Source organism: Ciconia boyciana, chromosome 8 (genome assembly GCF_034638445.1).
Source record: "Ciconia boyciana chromosome 8, ASM3463844v1, whole genome shotgun sequence".
Lineage (NCBI taxonomy): Eukaryota > Metazoa > Chordata > Aves > Ciconiiformes > Ciconiidae > Ciconia > Ciconia boyciana.
Genome location: NC_132941.1, coordinates 57,430,355 through 57,445,184, shown reverse-complemented (window position 1 = coordinate 57,445,184; position 14,830 = coordinate 57,430,355). Strand labels below are relative to the sequence as shown.

General features: G+C 51.0%; 1 protein-coding gene across 4 annotated transcripts; it reads right to left on the bottom strand.

Moving 5' to 3' along the window:
• Window positions 1-221: 221 nt before the first annotated feature.
• ADRB1 (adrenoceptor beta 1) lies at window positions 222-14,525 on the bottom strand. Of its 4 annotated transcripts, none has more exons than XM_072870689.1 (3): window positions 13,155-14,525; window positions 1,931-2,011; window positions 222-1,840 (listed from the first exon to the last, which is right to left on the bottom strand). In XM_072870689.1, the coding sequence occupies exons 1-3, from the start codon at window positions 14,433-14,435 to the stop codon at window positions 1,817-1,819; spliced, it is 1,386 nt and encodes a 461-aa protein (XP_072726790.1). In that variant the 5' UTR covers window positions 14,436-14,525; the 3' UTR covers window positions 222-1,816. The 4 variants fall into 4 exon arrangements, 2 of the variants coding, with proteins under 2 accessions (XP_072726790.1, XP_072726791.1); XR_012043870.1 differs by lacking the exons at window positions 222-1,840; window positions 1,931-2,011 and adding exons at window positions 2,631-2,676; window positions 3,403-10,297; XR_012043871.1 differs by lacking the exons at window positions 222-1,840; window positions 1,931-2,011 and adding exons at window positions 3,297-3,798; window positions 4,225-10,297.
• Window positions 14,526-14,830: the final 305 nt, after the last annotated feature.

Sequence of the window (14,830 nt, the reverse complement as noted above, 5' to 3'; positions counted from 1 at the left end):
CCATCCCTTAAGCAGAGGCCTTGGTGAAGGAATTACTGCAGTCACAAATGTTTTTTCTATAACGGAATGCAACATTAAACTAAACACTGGAACATGGAGACAAACAAAGCAAAAAAAATCAGGGGAATAATCCTTAGCTTGTAATGAATTTTGCAAAACATTGTTGAAATTAGATTTTATTGGAACAAAAATGTATTTATCATATCTGTCAACACTGAAAAATTATGTTTAAATTAAAACTTTATTTTAAATCCTGATGATGACCTAGAAGTGGCATGATATTTATAAATAGCTTATCATACACCACAGTATAAAAAGTAAATTTATCCTCTTGCTATTGAGTCAAATTCATTGTTATATATGAGATGGGAATTAGTGTTACCCTTCTGACTATCAAAACGGAGAAAAAAATTAAAACCACGGGGAGGAGAGCAGCAACAGCCCACAGGTCAGATTCTCCTGTGAAAAGGACCATAGGAAAATGGTCCCCATTGGAAAAGGCCAGCCTGATGCCGAAGCTCGTCTAGATCTGGGTTGAGACCATGCGGTACCAAGCAGCAGAGACCTCTGATCCCCACTGTTGTGCCCAGGATTTCAACCTCTGATGTGCTTAAAAGCTGTTCTCAAGCCCTGAGCCAGCCAGGCCCCCATTTTAACTCAGTTACGCTGTGGATGGGTGTCTCTTTCTGAAGTCTTCTCCCTGTTGTTTTTGGCCACGGCTTTGACAGGACAGCAGGGCTGCAGACAACTTCTTGTGCCAGCTCAGCTTCAAAGCAAGAAATGTCCTGTGGCCCCGGTACCAAGTACGACGCATTGCAAAGGCTCTTCTGACGAGGCTGAATAATGCTTTTTATAAACTAGGCGTAAGACTAACTATGCAGCTGTTTTACCTGGCCAGGAACCTCCATGGGGCCAATGATGTGTGCCCCTCCTGCACGCTTGCCATGCTCCCGGTGCATGCTGGTGGCTCAGGTGCTGTGCTCAGCTACCAAGGGGCAGAGCCCACCTGGGTTTTTAGGGGTGTTACCTGAGATCTCAAGCATCCTGACTGCAGTGGTGAGGATGCCACTGCCAGAGGGGACCAGCGGCTGTCAGGTGGCAAGGGCTGGCATCCCCTCCTCCCCAAACCAACAGCTGGGATTTAGGGGACCTCTTACAAAACATCCTTTTTACTAGAGAGGGGATCAGAAACATTCTCCTTGGATATTTCAGTCTTTGAACCTCAGCTAGAGGAGACTGCATTCCTTTATCTGGGCTTCATTAATATCCCATAAACAAAGACAAATGTTCTCCTTTCTTGGGACCAAGCAGAATCAGTGTGCTCTGCTCTGGTCATGGCTGTGGCCATAGCCCAGATGGCTACGTACATTGGGGATGGAGAAAACGGGCTGTGATACAGCAGCACAAATGCAGCCCGTCGGGATGCTGGCTGGCTGTAGACCATGCAGCAGCCCAGGCCTGCCACTCCTGCATGCAATGAAGTGGCAGGGAGCGAAGGAGGTGACCGTGGCTAATGCTGTGAAGCTGCCCGGAGAGGGGAGATGGGAAGCTGGTGGGCAGAGCCGAGCCCCAGGCAGCGGGAGGCTCCGAGCGGCAGCGGCCGGGAGCCAAGCGGTGACATGGAGAGATAAGGCTCTTGATGGATGGACCTCAGAAGGTTTGAAGGTTTTTTGTTCTGTTTGGATAAGCAGTCAAATATTCACACAGATAAGCTTCAGAAATGCATCTGATCTGAAGCCCTTTGTATCTTAAAAAGCAAGGCTGGAAATAGAATAAGAGAATTCCTCTGGGGCTTCAGTGGCTCCTGGACTTCCCTTCACCAGCACCAGGCTGTCCAGACCTACACAGGCAAGCAAACCAACAGTCAGGACAGCTCTAACAGCCAGACCCTCCCTGAACCGCAGGCATTCAACTGTGCCTAGGTACCAACCTTGCTCACAGCCCGGGGGATGGGGAGATGGTCCTTCGCTTGGTCACCCTCTGCACTTTGTGATCTTGGTCCATGCAGCTGCTATGGGTAGTTTAAAACATTGTTAAGGAAACACCCTCACTAACATTTGTGTATATCTTAACATATCCATTGGCACCGAGTTTATATAACGTTGCCTGGTGCCTCTTCACCAGCAGAGTTATACCCACATCGAGCATCTTACTGCGTGCAAAGATCTGCAATAACCTGCTGATGAACGGTTGCTGGTGGCAAGACCAGACAGCAGCACAGACGAGCTTGGCAGACTCCTGCCCTCCTTGTGCACCACGCTCAAACCTAGATGAGGGCTGCAGGCAGCACCGAAGAGGGCCAGCAATTATCCTGCAACTTTAAATTGCAGTGCTTGAGTGGAGTGCTTTTGGAGAGTGCATCATTTCCTTGGAAATAAATTATAACATTGTACTTTACTCCAGTGAGTTTCCTTGTACCATAAGTTGTTTAAACAATTTCTCATTATGTACTTCCCATTCGGACATAAGACAGACGAGAAAGCCTGAGGCACCAAGGCTGGTAGGAAAGCGGAAATCCTGCTCCGACCATCCGAGCGGGCAGAGAGCAGCTCCCTGGCTCTGGGCAGGCACTGGCAGACCTAGTGAAGGTTTGGGACAGGAAGGGGCAGGCAGGACCAGCAGCAGTTTCTGGCTCTGCAGAAAGGCTTCAGGTGACTGAACACCTTTCAGGTTCACCTTTGAAATACAACTCACGGTCAGTTATGCGGGGTTTCTCTCTGAGCATCCCCCCACTTTGGGATGCCATAGAGAGGACCCAGGTCCAAACCCTGAGGGCGGAGCAGCAGAGAGCTTTCAGCAAGCCAAGGGAGTCCACCCCATCTAGGGTCAACTCATCGCTTCCTCTTCTCCCGTGTCCCTCCTCAGGCTTCCCGACTTGCTATTTATATCTTTGCCCTAATGAGTCCCCCCATCATCGCCCCAGCTTTAACCTCTTCCTTGCCAAGCAGCGTTTGGAGTTTACATGAGAAAGTTGTTTATGTTAAATAGCTTTCCTCCTACACCACCTCCCTTCCTTCCCCAATAAAAAGCCCTGCAGCGCGCTTGGCAAAGCCCATAAACAAAGGAGGGGTTTGGAGACCCAACCAGTTTTTGGTGAACCCAGTGGGGAAATAATGTCTCTCTTGAAGAACGTTAAAGCCTGAGCTCATAATAGTAGGAAAGTAGTGTCCACCCTAAGTAAGGAATTGCCTGCTTGAGCTACCTAGCATAAAATACAGATGTCCACGCAGTGGGCCACAAGTCATCGTTGGACGTAGGGGTTAACCTCGCATGTTTTCCTCACTGGTCAGGATGGCGTTGGTGGTAGCAAACCAATGTGTTTGCTAGGCTCCAAATGCTTGAAGTTGTGACAAGTGAGCAGGGGAAGGAGAGTGCAAAAAGGCAGCAGTGTTTTGAACTCACCTAGACTGATGAACAGAAGCAGAAGGCAATGAAAATCCATTAGCCTGACTGTTCCCCGCAGAGGAAAAACAGGCACACAAAATTCAATTCATTATTCTCTTTCTTATTTAATGCTAAGTAAGTCATTGAACTTTACTACTTGATCTATCCATTTTCTTTAGTAGTAGGGCTGCAGGAAATCTTTCTCTTCTCAAAGGGGGTTTCAAGTTTCTCTCTGATATCACGTTAAAAAATACTTGGAATGTATGAGTAAAAAATAACCACATTTCAAAGGGAGTTTGAGCCATGCAGATAATGATAATTTTTCTCTTCTGAAGCGCAGAACCAGAGAGCGGAGGTCCCTGGGAGCTCGGAGCACCATTGTTCTTCTTCCAGGCCGTTATCTGGAGACAGGCCCTGCGATAGACTCCGCTGAGGCCACCGAACGGATTATCTGCTCAAAGTGCTAATGGCATGCATTTGACAACATCAACCGTTTAATTTATGAGGTGCTTCGTAACGTAAAGGCAAAGAAATCCATACCATGCAAAAGCCCAAGCACATCCGGTGCAATTAAAAAGCCCAGCCTGCTCTACAACACAACTTTCTTAATTATGGCTATGTAGAAATGTTCCACCTTCCTAAAAGGCAGATTTTGTACCGTGATGGCAGCATTATATAATAAGAAATGTATTAATGGAAGCTATCCAGCACTGAAATTATTCCAGCCTTTTTATCACCACATTCCTTGCTCCCACATGAGCGAAGTGCACAGGAATAAAAGCAGTTAAACATCATCCACCAGAAGACACACACGATGGGGATTACTCACAAGTCACTTACAGCTCAATGGTGCCCATCAGCATTGGGATCCACACGAAGACATTGTGCAAACAGAGCTGCTCTTCCCAGGGAATTATTTTTCTACTGCCCGTGGCTCGTTGCCATGTCACCTTCTTGCAGCTGGGGACAGCGTAGTGCTGTCACCCAGTACCGGAGTTGCTCTTTCAGCTCCTCTGGTCCAGATCTTTGCCAAAAGTTGGGGAGTCTGTCCCATGCTCTTCACTGTGGTATAACACAGCGGATAATCAGACTTAAATGATGTTTTTCTTCTATCGCACTAATATTTGTACAAAACTAATTTTTTTTTTCACTTTTCATATGCAATGAGAAGTTTAATAGCCTAGCCATTAAGCTTCTGAATATAATATTCAGAGCAGCCCCTGAAGGGAGGGAAGGTTTAGGTGGCGAGTCCTGCTTTTCCAGCACAGGTCAGGCAAAATGACAGGCTAGAGGTTGCTGGTCTGGGTCTGAGCTTCTGCAGTATCACTGCTGGACATGAGGTTTGTGATCACAGCAATGGATCCAAATCAGGGCTGCTACCAAAGCATGATCTCAGCCCCCTTGCTCTGCATATTCCCATGCCTCTCGTGCAATTACCCATGTTTGTGCAACCTGCATAGATCAGCTGAAACAAACCTTTTCTGAAAGGGCTGGTTTTCTGCCAGAGGAGCCTGTTGCTCACCCAGCTGCGCAGGCAGCAGAGCCAGTCCAGGCAGCGGGACATGCAATGGAGGGGAGAGCATGAGCACCAGCGCTGGCTTGGATGGGCTGATGCTGAGAACTGCAGACATGCGTTCACCCCATTGCCAGCTAGCTAGGAACCACCTGGCAGTGAAACAGGAACAACACCTCTCCCGTGGATGCTCTCGAGGTGGTTTAGAGCAGCGATACAATACCTGTTACTGGCAATTACTGCAGCAGCAGCTGCCTTGCACCAAATATTACATAAAAGCTCCAAAAAGCCTGAGTATTTGATGCGAGCTGATTCGTGAGCAGATTGGATGCTCCTGTGTCAGATCCAGGATTTTGGGTGCAGCCTGGGCACACTGCTGTTGTGGCTGTCCTAGTCTGGTGATGGGAAGCTGCCAGGGTACCAGCGATGCTTCAGCCAGGAGGAGGGGTGCGAGCAACAGGTCCTCCCATGGCCCCTCCTGCCTCCCCCTGGCCTCTGCTGCCGTACCGCAGCGAGGGTAGCCGCCTGCCAGGGAACGCATCCCACACCATGCTTCATGTCGTAAGCAAGCTAATTGAGATTTTATTTGACGGCTCCCAAGCGAGTATTTAGGGGAAGAGCAGACAAACAAAACATCCCTCGCCGAAGGCGGGCTCCGTGAGCGGGCGAGCTGTTAAACAATGGGAGCTTTGTGGGACATCTCCCAGTTTACCTGCTCCAGTCCAAGAGGAAACGTTCCTCCCTCCGCAGCACAATGGTGGGTCGGCAAGCCTCAAGGGGGGACACGGGCTGGCACACACCTTTGTGTCGCAGGGCACCTCTGGGGTCCCCTCTGATGCTTGGGCGGGTGAGAGGGGGGCACATTATACACCCAAATGGGAGCAGAGGGAGGGCGGCTGCGGGCACCGTGAGCTGTCCCTGGGGGTGGCCAGGGCGGATGGCACTTGTCCATCACCGTGGCTTGCACAGGGTGCCAGCGGCATCTGTAACTCTCGCTGGACCAGTCAACGAGGGGCTCATCATCTGTACGTGGAAACTTCAACCCTGAACGTTGTTCTCCCTTCCCCGCTAGGAAATCCTGTCGGGGCTTGTCTCAACTCCTTCTTCTTAACAAGCGGTCTTTAAATTTTGGCCACAAACCACTGTTTAATTTTACCACCTGGCAAATCTTTTGTCATGAGCTGTTGTGTTGTCCCTGCACTTTTTCCTTACAGTGGCAGAGTATTCTGTGGTCCCACTTCGAGGAAGGGCAGCTGACAGCCTCTGAGGGGGCTGCAGCACTCGCCTGGCCCTGCAAAATGACTCGTTGGTAGCTGAAATATTTATACACCCAGCAGCTGCTGAGATTTTGAGCTCTTTAATGGCTCTGATTCCCTCTGATGTATACACTTAAATATGCCTTTCAAAGCATTCTGCCAATGAGCTTAAGACCAATTATCAAAGTAATTTTGGTAGGAAGAAGTCTCAATATCATGGCTTTGAGAGAGACACTGGGCCAGGCATACAAAGGTACATCACTGCCTAGAGACACACAACAGCAGCTAATGGCTGGAGCACTGAACTAGTAGCAAATCCTCATTTAATCTCATTAAGGCCAACAGGATTCGGTGCATTACACAGGATCAGAAAGGAAAGGCACACCATTACGTCTGACATGCACTGCTAACCATGGCAGTGGCAAAGTCTGGGTAAGCTTCTGTTTTCTCCTCCAGGTTGTGGACCTGGAGGTCAGGACTCATTTCCTGTTTGTTTGGTGCTTTCGCACCTTGGTGCTGCTGGTATTAATAACTCCGAGCATCAACCCTGGACGGAATGGGTACGACCAAACCCAGACACTGCCCAGCATCTGGTACTGTTCATGCCTGGATGCAGACTGCTGCCGGGGCACAGCTGAAAAACTCACGCTGCTGGGTGCTAAGGCCGAGCAAGCAAACACCGCCACGAAAAACCCGGGAGCGGAGCGGGCAGGAAGACAAAATGACAGTTTGCAAAGCAAACATGCGTACCAAGCTGCCGGTTTTTGTGAACCAGGAAGCTGATCGCCGGTTTACACAACAAACCCAAACACTCTTTCATTTCCAGCTTGGCAGGCCTGATTCTGTCGCTGGTGTTTGCAGGATGGAGCGATGACTCAGGGGAGCGGCACGGCCGGCAGCTTGCACCAGCATGCCTGGCACAGCCGAGGCAGCGCGGGCACACCCTGCAGCACCCAGCAGCACCCAGCAGCACCCATGCACCCGCCCCACAGCGGTGCCACCCCCGGGGTGCCACGAGGCACCTCCTGTTGGGGCACCAAGTGAGAGGATGAAGGCTCCGGGCTGGGGGAAGGCTCCAGGTCCTGCAAAACCTGGTGTAAGCCAGAGCCCCTTGGAGGGGAAGGGGAGATGCCAGGAGGGATGCGCATTTCCTGGGAGCTATGGATGGCCAGGGAGCTGTGCAGCTTTATGTATGTCAGCTGAGAAGCTGCTCAGGTGTGCTTTAGTCTGCTGCTGTTATCCCAAAAGAGTAAGAAAAACTTTTAGGGATGTTTGGGGCATGTTTCAGCTGCCAGTCCCTTGCTGGCACAGAAAGTGCTTTACCTCTCACACTTCTTAACCTGTGTTTCTGTAGAGCATCTGCCTGGTGCATCTCTATCCAAACCGGTTAGACTTTCCCAGCAAAAGGCAACACCTGTAGTATGGCAAAAGATGCCCCAGTTTTTGCCGTTTGCAATGACAACCCTGGTTTGCTTGCCAGCATCACCTTTTTTATCCTTTTCCCGTCTCAGTCCCTTTTTCGAGCACAGTTTGACAGCCTGAAGTTACTGAATTGCACAAATAAATCACCTGCTGTTACCACGGCTGCTCCTTGCGGATGGGCAGGCATACAAACATCTCAAATAAAAAGCATATCAATTTCTTCTGTGAGACGATTATCACAAATATTGTTGATCTTACATTATATGCGATTGTTTATACAAAGAGAAAGACTCCTTACTTCCTCCTGGGGCGTTCAGGAATTTGGCAGGCTCTGAAAGCGAGTCAGTGGTGCATAGGGTAATGCTCCTCGGGGGGAGTGTGCTTGGTGCTATTGCAGGAGATCATATTAGTGCTTTTGACACGATCAAACAGAAAGTTCCAGCTGAACAATGAATTTTTAGGACGAAAAGTGAATGTTAAGAAGGTGTGTACGTCTCCGTGAATTTGCTTTATTTTGCTCGTTGATGTGGCGGTAACAGAACTATTTTTAGGTATAATCCTTCAAACGGAACATGACTCCTCCTTTCTGATTAGTACAAAGCTGGCTGCTAGTCAAAAGATAATTATTTCCCAACACATCAGCTAACACACACCAGCAAACAAAACACTCATCATTTGAGCTATCCAACATTAACTGTTGTTTAGCAGTTAACATTTTCTTGACAGCTTTGCATAGGACTAATTGCTCCAGCTTCATTAGCAGAGGTCATTTACTGCAGGTAACAATACTTTTCTGGAGATACTCTCTCGTATAAGATTAGATTATCAGGTCAAATTCTGCTCCCAGGGGCAATGATGCCTGACCGCATTTGGCCTCAAGAAAGTCTGCCCTTTCAGTTCATAGCTGCACAATTTCCAGCCCCGCAGCTGATATATTACATAAAGGAAATCAGTGCACTCCACCGGACGGGAAATTACAATAAATTAGGAAAGTGTGCAGCACAAGGAAGGTTTGCAAAATAGCCACTTAAAAGTTATTAATAAAACATTGACTGCAGATAGGGTTTAGGGAAAAAAAAGCTGATAAAGAAGTTGTCCTTACACTTGAAAACACGTGCATACCCAAAAGGGAAAGCAGCATTTTGCAGAAGAAATGGTGCATGCTGTATCACAAACACACAGCTGATGCTGTCAAACGCTGCGTGTGCCCTGGGCATAGTTCAGATCACAATTTTAAGCCACATTTTTTGCACATAGTTTCATTTGTTCATCAGTTACTGCTTGGAGCTACAGTCAGTTGATGCCGAGGGTCGCAGCCTCAAAGTGCAGTGAATTTTCAGGAGTGCTTTTGTGCAGCTCTCACCGGTGCTCCTGTACTTCTGCAGGCACTTCGATAGCCTGCTGTGTGTCTGGAACATCCTTAACTTCCCTGAACACATGGAAAACTGAAGCCAGGCTTTCCACCCAATATATTCCCATCTAAGCACACGGAGAGATGCAGCCTGCTTTTCAGAAGTGCAGTGCAAACACTGCTTAGAGTGCGGCTGGCGCCTTTGAGAATCGGGCGTCTTGCATGTAGAAGTCTGAGGCACCCTCGCCAAATAATTTTCTCCGAGTGGATTTCTGTTTTACCTGTGGCTCCCTTTCCTGCAGGCGTGCGGCTCTTTGCTGTTACTTTCCTGCCCACGTACGTGTGCAGCCGCATGCCTACCACCTGTACTTTCTGACTTGCAGCTCCAATTGCTAATCCATGTCTGGTTTTCATCAGAAAAAAAATATTCATCATGAGTGTTTGACTCATTGCCTCCGGAGTATTTCAGCTGCCCCATAACACTTTTCAGAGTATCCTTCTTCTCCGCGGAGAACAGCCTGTTCTAAGCGTGATCCACGGCAGACTGCTCACCAGCAGCCTCCTCTTCCTCGCACACGTGTGTGCCATATGTCCTGCTCTGTCCGCACCATTACTGTGCCACTGTCTTTTTTTACACTGTGCAAGACGGACCGGCATCTGCCATCCATGCTGCCAGGTGGATTATCTTAGCTGTCTACAAAGGGAGTCAGTGTGCCAGCCGCCAGACTATTCCAGCAGGTCCTTGACTGGCCAAAACTTAACAGCAGACAAATCCTGACCACTTTGCTCACACAGCTGGCCCTACTGAGGCCAGTGGGCAAAACTCATCGTACCTTTCACCTTCTTCATGGCATTACACTTGTCCAGGGGAAGCATGACCCCAGCGCAGCTATTCGGCAGGAGAAGCTGAGCAAGTTCTGGCCATAAATTTCCCACCTAAGGACCCTGTTGAGCCAAAACTTTCATAACTTTTTAAAGTCTAAGGACACGAGTGTTCAGATGGTTAAAATTAAGTATGTGAACCGACTTACGAGACAAAGACCCATGTCCACCAGCCTGTGCCACCTGCACAATGCCCACGCAGTAGGCAGGCACTGCTCTTCTCCAGGATCCAGCACCCTGCCGAGGACAAGGGCTCAACAGCCACTTCAGCTCCCAGCCAGGTGCTGGGGCCAGATCCTGCCCTGCCCTACCTAGCAGGCAGGGCCTCGGTCCTGCCCTCGCTCGCTGCGATCCCCGGTGCGCAGGAGGAGGACGGCAGTGCTGCCTCCCCATCCTGTCCCGACCCCGACATGCACAGCCAACACCTCGCCACAGTCACCGGTGTCAGACGTCGCCATCCCGTGCACCCTTTTGGTCCTGTTGCCTTTGCTGGAATCACAGACAAAACCAGGTTAAAAAAAAAAAATCATTCAGTGGCAGAGCCTACTTCACTTAGCACCTGATCTGACGTCACCTCGGCATTTTAAGGAGCCCATTTCACTATTATCAAGGGAGACACCATTAACTGCAGCTCACATCGAACCCCAGTAACGTAAATGGAAAAGTATTATTTATTTCCCTGGTCCCTTTATTTTGTCCTCGCATAAAAAGCGTAACTTTTTTTCCCTGAAAATACATGATTAGAAATTGCAAAGGACAAATGCCTTAATTTTTAAAACAAAAAATGAACAAATGGTTTCCAAAACAAATCATTGGCCACCACCGTAAAGAACTCACTTTGGGAAGTGCTTTTCCTGGGAGCTGATTTCTAATTTGACTACACTTCTGAGTTTAATAAAGCTAAAAATGGCTTCACTTTTATTCTGCCCTGCCTTTTTGTTGCTCTATCTGCCATGTATTCATTGCAGTAATGAAAAACTTTATGAAACCACAAGGATACAGTGTACCTTCATAAAGCAATACAGGATGACAACCTTTTGGACCAAGGGCCCAAATCTGCAACCTGTCTGTTCACAGAACCTCCTTACTTGGATCAGTCCACAATATACCATGCAGTTATAATCTGGCCCCTGAGGAATATGTGACTATTGGCAGCAGACTGCTGCAAAGTAAGCCACGCTGCACATGACCGTTAGCTTTATGGTCTACAAACTCGGTGGTTTTATTTCACCCAGTGACAACAGAAGAGGTTTCCCCTGATTTCCGCAGTGTTTAAGTCTGTCCCAGAGTCCGATCCTGCTCCAGTAACGTCCCAGCCATTCCCTCAGAGGTTAACTCCTTTTTTACAGTAAGAGGGAACAAAAGTCTGGATTCCTCTGACCGGCTCCCCAGCTGCTATCTCCCCTTACAGGGCACGAGCCTCCTCCGGCTGCTTTTCGGGAAGGGGTCTCCCCCGATCCCCACGCTCAGCACCTGGACCCTGGACCTGGTCCTGCCGAGCGCACACCGCCCACCTCGCTTGGGCAGGATCAGGCCCACCGTCGGCACGAGGTGGACTTACTTGTGGGGTGGCATGTACCGCGTAAGGAGATTTCTTTCTACTTGAGACCATTTTTAGCTTTCAAATTAAGCATCCTCTGTAATCTTAAATATTCTGGTCTCCTGACTCCCACTTTCTATTCCAGAAAGGAATAGTTACAGAAAATGAGTGTATTCATTATCAGACTGGAAACACCTTGTCTTTAGCCATTAATTTTAAGGGAAGTCAGCAGACCTCGGTGCAACAGGAACACAACCTTATTGGGTTTCAAACACATTTTTTGTGTCAGGAAAAGCCATTAGATAGAGTTGTATTGGTAATCTGAGCCATCTTTGGAGAAAAACAAATGCTGTTCTTCCCATTATAGGTAGGTATTGTTTCAAAACCTATAGAGACTCGCTTGCTTGTGCTGCAATGGTATTTATTGCACATAGACCAATTACTTACACAGTAGTAAATTGCACCAGAGTATAAATATGTTATAAAACACAGACAGAGAGGAAAATGGAAATGACACACAAGTGCTAAAATAACAGCAGATTCACGTGGGCACTTGGAAATAAAAATAAAAATAATAAAGTCTCTTAAGATATTTTAATTTATAATATGGATATATTTACAGTACCTTCATAAAATAATATAAAAAAAGTCACTCTCTCAATAAAACTATTACAGATCAGACCAAACCAGAAATCAGGTTCAGGGGCGGTGTTATTCAAACCTCTGTTTCATTTTTAATTTGCATGTGTGTACGTGTGTGCAAGCAACATCTTCAGATAACTTTACAACTCTTAACACTGTGCAAAAAATGGCTTTGTCGCCATTTTTAGAAAAAATGTGCAGTAAATTTTTGTTGTTGCCAGTATTCCACCCCCCCCCCCGTTCATCTGTAATTACAATGAACAAGCTGCAGAAGGCTCCTTGCCACCCCCCCCCCTTTTCATAAAATACTATTAGTGGTATGTAAATATGCTGTTTAATATAAACACGGTCCGTTTATTCCCCTGTACAATATGCACAGTTTGAGGTAGAAGTTTCTCAGCCTGACTGCTATTGTCTGGCTGAAGGAGATAAGCACAGTAACTCACCGCTGGCTGATGCAGAGGGAAAAAGCACAAAAGTGTGGGTTGCGTTGTTTTTTTTTTTTCCCCCTTTCAAAATATACCTGTGCTCCTCATTACTCATTTTTTTCTCCATCGCTAACTCTGCGGAAGAGGGGAGCACAGCCACCCCAAGCTTAAAACTCCATCTTGCCCGTGGGTCCGTGCTCTCTGCCTGGAGCACCTGCAGCACGGACCCTGCGCCTCCCCAAAAACTGCCGGGTGCTGGGCATGAGGGAACGAAAGCCGGGGTGCCCGGCAGCCGCGGGCGAGGCGGGGGACAGCTGGGACCCCGGCTGCAGCCCAACCCGGCGGCCAAACGCCAGCACCTCCACACTCAGGTTCAACCACCAGCCCGGTTGCGGGCCAACTCACCCCAGCAAAGGGCACTGCCGCAGCCCCTTCCGAAAGCGCTTCTCCTAAATACAAGCTGGCTGTCTTTGGGGCGGGCTGTTTATTTTCTTTGTTCTCTGGTCAGTGGGTTTCCTGTTTGCTGTAGTTTTGGATGAGGTATGTCGTACACCAGTTCACCTGCTTCTATTCCTAAGTAAACACCCGCTCTCTCCCCGCGAAGACAGGGATCGGCTTTGCGTGGCATCAGCCTTACCAAGGGGCAGCTGCCGGGGATGTCTCCGCTCCTGGGCATCTCCCTGCCTGCCTCTCCCCCTGCCCCGGCTGCGACACAGCCCCCCATGCCCCCCTATACCTTGGACTCCGAATCGGACGTTTTGCTATTTCTCTCTTCCAGGCTGGACTCGCTGCCGCCCCGCGTGCCCCCGTTGCAGTCGGACCAGGTCGCTGCCAGGCTGCGCTCGGGGGAGCCCACGGTGCTGATGAAGCCCCCGGGCAGCTGGGCCAGCTCCCCGCCACGGGCATGCAGCCGCCGGTTGGCTTTCCGGGGGCAGCAGAGCAGCCTCTTGAAGGCCCTGCGGAAGTCGGGGCTGCGGCAGTAGATGATGGGGTTGAAAGCGGAGTTGGCGTAGCCCAGCCAGTTGAAGAAAACGAAGAGCCAGTCCGGCACCAGGTCCCTGTTGAAGACGTTGACGATGTTGACCAGGAAGAAAGGGAGCCAGCAGAGGGTGAACACCCCCATGATGATGCCCAAAGTCTTGAGGGCTTTCTGCTCCTTCATGGCCATGATGCGGGAGGTCTTCCGCTTGCTGGCTCGGCCGTTGCCGAGGATGGGCTGGTGGTGAGGGTGAGGGGGCGGGGGCGGCTGCGGCTGCTCATGGCTGCCGTAGAACCGGCCCTCACACCTATCGATCTTCCTGATCTGCTCCTTGGCCTCTCTGTACACCCGGAGGTACACGAAGATCATGATGAGGAGGGGGATGTAGAAAGAAATGATGGACGAGGCGATGGCGTAAGCCCTGTTGGTGACGAAGTCGCAGCAGCCCGGGTCCTGGTAGCACTCCAGCGCCTGGGGGTCCTCGTCCCGCCACCAATGCATCATGATGGGCAAGAAGGAGACCAGGGCGGAGATGGCCCAGACGGTGCAGATGATGCCCTTGGCCCGACCCTTGGTCATGAGGCTCTGGTAGCGGAAAGGCGAGGTGATGGCCAGGTAGCGGTCGATGGCGATGACGCACAAGGTCTCGATGCTGGCCGTCACGCAGAGCACGTCCAGGGAGGTCCAGCACTCGCAGAGGAAGGATCCCCAGAGCCAGGTGCCCCGCACCACCAGCGTGGCCCCGAAGGGCACCACCAGCAGCCCCATCACCAGGTCGGCGCAGGCCAGCGAGGTGATGAAGAGGTTGGTGAGGGTCTGCAGCCGCTGCGTCCGCCCGATGGCCGCGATCACCAGCACGTTACCGGCCACGATGAGCAGCACCACCAGGGCCATCAGCAGGCTCATGCCCACCGCCCACTGCTGCGACAGCAGCTCGGCGGGCAGCTGCCTGCTCCCGGGCGGCGCCGCCGTCACCCCGCCGCCGGCCACGGAGCGGTTGTGGGGGCCGCAGTCGGGCGGCAGCCACCCATCGCCCATGGCTGTGCGGGGCGCTCCGGCCGCCGCGCCGCGGGCAGGAAGGCGGCGCCGCCGCCGCTGCCGCCGCCGCCGCCGCCGCTGCCGCTGCCGCCGCCCCGGGCTGCCGCATGGCCCCGCGCCCCCCCGCGCCGCCGGCCCGCCCCGCCCGCCCCGCGTCACCGCCCTCCGCCAATCGGCAGCGCGGGGCGGAGCCGCCCCGCCCCGCCCCGCCCTGCCCGCGCGCTGCCTGCCCTGCCTGTGTCCGCTGCCGGTGCTGCTGCCCCTGCCCCGCCGGTACCCCTGCCTGCACCCCTGCCTGCACCCCTGTCTCTGCGCTGGCCGCAGCCTGCCTGCACCCTGCCCCACAGCCCCTGCGCACAGACCACCCCCCCCCCGGCCACCCACCCTGCCGGGTC